General features: G+C 47.6%; 1 protein-coding gene across 1 annotated transcript in view; it reads left to right on the top strand.

The window, feature by feature from the left end:
• The first annotated feature begins 2,663 nt into the window (after positions 1 to 2,663).
• The window catches only part of RASA2 (RAS p21 protein activator 2), a 45,962-nt gene continuing 41,868 nt past the window's right edge, over positions 2,664 to 6,757 (top strand). The window contains exon 1 of the mRNA XM_039556969.1: positions 2,664 to 2,770. Within this exon, the coding sequence (XP_039412903.1) occupies positions 2,710 to 2,770 (61 nt within the window). The 5' untranslated portion in view covers positions 2,664 to 2,709. The remainder of the gene's footprint in view (positions 2,771 to 6,757) is intronic.

Genomic DNA, 6,757 nt, shown 5'->3' with positions numbered 1-6,757 from the left:
GCTAGGTGTCACTCGTCTCTAACCTGCATTAAAAATCAAACTTAAGCTAAATTATGCAAGTCATTTTGGGATGGTTGTCAGGAGAGACGTAGAACTAAAAAAAAGTTAGAAGTTTGCTAATTGTAATAAATAGGTTTTTTTCTCTATTTGAAATGCTAATTAAAAAGACAAGTGGGTCATCATGAAGTTTATGCAGGTAAACAAAATGTTAGTCAGTCCTCATTTATGACATACCCAAAGTTAGAACAAGTGTAGTAAATGATATTGGTGTCTTCTGTGAAATGAGATTGCATGGCAGCTAAACGACAGGCAGAGACATTTGAAGTAAGTCACTATGTGTCATCATTACTATTAATTGTTCTAAACTTCCTTAATACAGCAGTTATCACTGACAATTCAGCACCTTGGCTGTGAGGTTCTCACACAAGAAGCAAAGATCCCCCATGGTACATCCCCACTGTTAAATGAAGAAATCTTTCCCCTTAAGTTTGCAAGTCAGCACACCAGTGCTTGTTTTAACCATGCACAGACCTACCTATGGTACAGATGGTCCTAAAACGTAACTTTAGAAGAGGCCAAAAATGAAGGTTATGCAATTTACACAGTATTCTGAATATAGTATGTTAAAGCAAAACTTTTTTTAAAATAAAATCTGTCTGTCAGGAATCAGAGGGTGGCAAAACTTGAATTGATAATGTAGGTCAGTGCTTTAAAAAAGCTGATGCTAAGTTAAAACAGTAAACCCCAACTGTAGTCACAACTTCTGAGACAATATGGAGGCAATAGAGTCACACTACCTTCCAGTGAGACAATGCACAGTTCAAGCACACATCTCCATTCTCAGTGTGCTGCCCTGCTACTTTCCCAGATCAAAGCTCCAACTGTGCCCAGGTGAGCCTCAGTTCACCAGCCACCAGCCAGACAGGGCAGCCAGCCTAGACAGTCAACTGTAGATAATCAAATCCTCAATTCGTACTGTAGAGGAACTTCTCATTTCCAACAGGTTAAAATTCAGCTTATGCAAACTCATGTCTTTGTGCAGGTTTACGTTTTGCATTCACACAAATCCACCCATTACTGGTGTGATGAAGCAGTTTATTCCCCACCACTGCCACATTGAAACACGAATCTGTTGTTCCCCAGCCATGAAGTAGAGTGTGGGGATGAGGAAGGAACGTCACCACTGCCAAAGGAGCAGCAGGGGAGAAGTTGGATGCAGGAAAAGCCATCAAGAAATGATGGATTATATGGCTCCATACCATATCATAGCGATAATGGTAAGATTTGTGCAGGAGAAATAAAAAATGGCCAGAGCACCACAGCAGGGGACTGCAGTTAAGAGAAAATGACAGATGGCTGGCCTGCAACTTTCCAAACTTCTCTTAACAGCAGGACAGACTGAAGAGGGCTTTTACGTGTAGAGTGAAGAACCCTAGGCCTATACTGCTTTCTGCAACAGCTTTAGCCTGCTGAACTACCTGTGCTTTAGGATATGTCAGTCACTAAAGGCTTTCACCAGACTCTGTGCCTACAGGGTCTGGAAGCAGATGTACCCTCAGCTTGACCTGCAGTGACACCAAAGTGGACGTGTCACCTGCAGCCGACGGCTGGGTGGATTGTGCAGGCCCAAGACAGGTGCCCACCACCCATGCAGGACTGGGGTGAAGTCCGGGTGTAAGCCAGATCCCAGAGTTCCACATGGGGATCGGTGTCTTCGAGAATCCATGGCAGAAAACGTGATGCAAAGGTCCTTCAGTTCTTGACGAAGGCGAGCTGCTGCAGCCTGCAAACGCCTCTAGGCGCTGTGTGACTCCTGAGGGAAGCACTGCCTGTGGCACTCTGCAGACAGCACACCTGCCCCTGGGGCAGTGCTGGCAGCCGAGCCATTTCCTACTTGTTTCATGGCATTTCTCACATGGCCGAAGAGCTGAACGTGAACTAGTAACAGCAGAGGCGATCCAGTGGAGCCCATGCCGTGCGCTGCACAGGGACAGAGGCTCGGCACACCACAGACCAAAATGGCCGGACCTGCCACTCGTTCCATTTAATGTGACCACCCGCCATTTAATGTCACCGATCTTAGCATAGAGAACACAGCGTTCAACGTTCCGGGCTGCCGAGCCCTCTGCCCCGGTGGGAGGCACAGGACCACATAACCAACAAGGTTAGAAAAGACCTCTGAGATCATCGAGTCCAACCTATGACCCAACACAACCTTGTCAACCAGAACCTGGCACTGAGTGCCACGTCCAGTCTTTCTTTAAACACCTCCAAGGACGGTGACTCCACCACCTACCTGGGCAGCCCATTCCACTGTCTAATTACCCTTTCTGTGAAGAATTTCATCCTAATGTCTAACCTACACCTCCCCAGGCGCAGCTGAAGGTTATGTCCTGTCTTCCTGCCTATACAGCAGGGGAATGGGCCGTCAGGGCAAGCCGCGGAACCAGCGCAGCGGAGCCCCGGCCCGGCGGGAGCGCCAGGTGGCGGACCCCGGGCGGAGCCGCCCCACACCGCAGCGGGAGAAGCCGCCGTGGCGCAGGCGCCGCGCCCCCTGCCCGCCCCGGCCGGTGGTGCCCGCGGGCGGCGGGGGCGGGGCGGGCGGTGGGACCGGGCCGCTCCCTCCCTCCCTCCTTCCTTCCCTCCCTCTCTCCTTCCCTCCCTTCCCCCGCGGCGCTGCACTGCGCAGGCGGCGGCGGCGCTGGCGCGATGGCGGCGGGAGACGATGGCGACGATATGCGGGTGCTGCAGAACCTGCGGGGGAAGATCTGTAAGTGAGGCGCTGCGGTGGGGCCGAGCGCCCGGGGCCGCCGCGCTCAGGTGTCGCTCCAGCCCCGGCTCCCGCCCCGGCTCGGACGCTGCCGCTCCCTCCCCGCGGCGGGACGGCCGGGCGCTGGCGCGGCGGCCCTGGAGGCGGCAGGGCGGGGGCGGGAGGGCGCGGAGGGGCCGCGGTCGCCGCGGGCTGGGTGCGGGTTGGACCGCGCTGCGCTGCGCTTCGGCGGCCCCGCGGAGGGGCTTTTGTGGCGGCAGCAGCGACACGTGCGGGGCCGGGCCGGGGTCTACGCGCCCCGGGGCGGGATGGGTGGGTGAGCGGATGAATGGATGGATAGATGGACGCGGCGGGGCCGCTGGAGGCCCGGAGTGGCAGGGAAGCATCCGTGGCTCTGGGGGTTCGCTTGAGTCAGCGGGCGAACAGCAATGCCCCCTCCCGCCCGGACCTCGGGCATCAGACTGTTTGTCAGGCTGAAATTGCGAAATTAGCGATGTGCAGGAAGTTGGTGGTGAAGGGCTGTTCTGGAAGCGGTCACTAGTACTCCCGTGCCTCTGTGCAGCGTGTGTGCGAGCAGGAGGAGGCGGAGAGAGAGGCCGGTGGCCTTATTTTGGTGGTTGGGAAGTGCTGACTGCAAATACCGATACGCTCGGTAACGTGGGAAGCCGGCGGATGGGCTGGGAGGAGGGCCCGGGGAGGCGTACAGATAGTGCGGTGCGGCTGGGGAGCACTTCAAAGCGAGTGGGAGAAACAGGATGTGCGGCGGCTTCCTGAAGGGTATCGGAATACATTCATAGAACTCGGACGCGGCCCGTTTGTTTCCTTTCTCACGCAACTGATCGACTGTTTTGAGAATGAAGCGAAACAAGTTGAATCGGGCATGGCGCCGGGGTTGAGAACCGGTTGTGAAAACACGTTGCAGGATTAGGTTTGGTGGAGGAGTGGAGTCGTGTTTACTTAAATATCGTCATGCAGCCTAGATGTATTTACTGTGTCTTCAGTAAATAGAAGACTGGGTCATGAAAATAGGAGACGGCCTGGAGTGGAGCTGGAGGTGCTCTCACTCCGAGGTGTGAGCAATAGGACGTGGTTGGGTAGGCAAGGCTGAGATCTGCTGCTGCTAGCAATTAGCACAGAAATAATACAGGCCAGCTAGCCTTTAAAAAAGAATACTGTTAGTTTTGGGGTTAAAGCATGAATTCATAGAATTCATACGGTTATGAAATAGCTTGCTTTGCAAAGGACCTTAAATATCATCTCATTCCAATGCTGCTGCCATGGGCAGGGGCAGCTTCTGCTAGACCATCTCAGAACTCCATCCAGCCTGGCCTTGAACACTTCCAGGGATGGAGCATCCACAGCTTCTCTGGGCAACCTGTGCCAGTGCCTCACCACCCTCACAGTAAAGAATTTCTTCCATATATTTAACCTAATTTTCCCCTCTTTCAGTTTGTTCCATTACTCCTCATCCTATCACTGCAGTTCCTGATGAAGAGCTCCTCTCCAGCTGCCCCCATGAGATACTGGAAGGTTGCTATGAGGTCTCCACATAACCTTCTCCAGGCTGAGCAGCCCCAACTTTCTTAGTCTGTCTTCAGTAATTTCTAGCAACCAACTTCTTATATATTCCCTAGGAAGCAGGTCATAGTACTCCCTAGGAAGAAGGACTATGACCTGCTTAGTAGGAATACATAAGAAGTTGGTTGCTAAAGATTATTGAAGCTGACTTATTTTTTTATACCATTCTGCTTCCTATCTTTTATCATAAGGTTTTGTCAACACTGTTCTACACAGCATTCAGTGAGTTTTACATTTTGTGATACTTGAACTTGATGAAAGTTTTCCACTGAGCATTAAAAACCAAACCAAAATGTCTTGAGACTTATGTTGAAACCAGTTTTATTGTCCCATTTATGCATTCTGGATTGAGCCTGTGGTTGTATCATAACTTTGAATGTTCAGTTACCTGACAAAAGTGTTGGTAAACAGAGGACTATGACCTACTTCCTGAGGAATATGTGAAAGTTGATTGCCAAAGATGGACCTGTAAGAACCCATTTGAAAAATGAGTGGAGGTATCAGCTGCAATAAAAGACATGTCTTGAAACAGTGTGAAAATCACTTTGTAAACCTACTTGTTTCTTCTAAGAAAATAAAACATGTTTAAAAACGAAATGAGTTAAATATGCTGTGGAAGCTTTGGAACCCTCTGATGCCTAGATGCTCTTTTGGCTTCTTTGCACAACAAATACTGTGTTATTTTCACTTCTTGCTAGTATTTTAGTGCTCTGTTTTGTAGGGGAAAACCCTCTGAATGAACAATAATAAACAAATGTAATAGTGTAATCCTCCTTGATCTGGAGGGATCAGTAATAGCAGACCTCACTTTGGAAGGCTGATGTTCATAGTCTGAAGGAATTCCTTATAGCATGTTTCTTACAAGGAGAATACATTTTGATGCCTAAGCTTTGCTGGCAGCTAAAACTTGACACCAACTCATTTTATGTGTGTTGCACGAGGGAGCGTGGTAGTTTTAATGAGGTAATGTCAGTTCTGTGTAATTCTGCATGTATAGAAAACACCATCTGCAGAAAGTTGTTATTTATATTGTTGTTTTGCAATGCACAAATTGGTGGCAAAATCTAAATTTAGTGATGTTACACAAATCATCACACCAGATTTAGAACTGAGACATGTTCTTAAAGGTGGCTTAAGTAGCCATTGCATACCTAGCAGTGAAGAACCTGAGTAAGGACGCGTTTGCAGACCCTTGTACCCTCTTTTTGTGGGCTGTCAGTGTTTGCAACCAGTCTCCTGCCTCCAGTTTTCAAGCAAGGTGAGATGAACTGGTTTTACCTGTTTAAGACCCTGTAATATTTTTGGAAAATGTATGAAAAAGCATTTCATGAAAAATCCACTAAAAGTCTTTCCTTTTTGACAATGCTTTTGTATTGATGGCTCTATTTTATGTGCCATAGTAATGACAGAAATGCTTTACAAAGGTATGTGGTATCAGGTAGCTTTAGGCGTATCTTGTAGTGTAGTGTTTCACCCTGTGGCTTCTGTTTTCATTTTATGCCATATAGAAGTACAGTAAGTGATTTTAGTTGCCTTGATTTTTTGAGTGTTAACTGAAACTTGTATTAGCGGAGTGCTTGGGAAAATGCCCATTTTCTCCTAGAGCTCATTTGACAAAGTTCAGGATGCATTCTTTTTCAAACTTGCACTGTGTTTTTCACACTGCATGGTTATCTTGGGTTATGCTGCACCCCTGGGGTGGAATTTATTGTTGCTATATAATATAATGTGTTTAGTCCTGTGAAGCAAATACTTTGAAGTTTGTGTACATAAATTTCTTCTGGCAGGGGCCCAGATCAAAGAAATTTGGAAGATGGACACTAATTGAACACTTTCACTTGAAGAGGATATTACATATATGCACTGAAAATGTAAACATTAAGTAGATATTTGATGTTGTTAATACTTGATTTTTATGCAATCATTATAGCCTTAGTTTTTTCAGAAAAAGGAAGAGGTAGTGTAATTGAAGACTTGAGCCTTTTTTTTTTTTTAAAGGAAATAAACTTCTTGGAAGAGTTGGACCACTGTATGGGTGGAAAGTCTCCCACAATCACAGATGCTAAGAGGTGTTAGAAAGGATGTGAAATCTCATGCTCTCTACTTCACCTGGCAAGTGCTCTGAGGTTATTTTTAACTCAGGACTGAGAATGATCCTCTCCTACCAAAAGTTTGTCTGTGCCTTAAAGCCAGACACTTGGGCTACGAAATAAAGGTTTTTAACTCATTAGAAAATCAGATCACAGAATATTCTGAGTTGAAAGGGACCCACAAGGATCATTGATTTCAGCTCTTAAGTGAATGGCTCATATGGGGATTGAACCCACAGCCTTGGTGTTATTAGCACCATGCTCTAAACAACTGAAATCAAAACTTGTATTTTGTGTATTCCTCTGGGTGGAAGGTTTC

The sequence above is a fragment of the Corvus cornix genome, chromosome 9 (assembly GCF_000738735.6).
Source record: "Corvus cornix cornix isolate S_Up_H32 chromosome 9, ASM73873v5, whole genome shotgun sequence".
NCBI classification, from domain to species: Eukaryota; Metazoa; Chordata; class Aves; order Passeriformes; family Corvidae; genus Corvus; species Corvus cornix.
The sequence above is the reverse complement of the archived record's forward strand: the minus strand, read 5'-3'. Positions and strand labels throughout refer to the sequence as shown.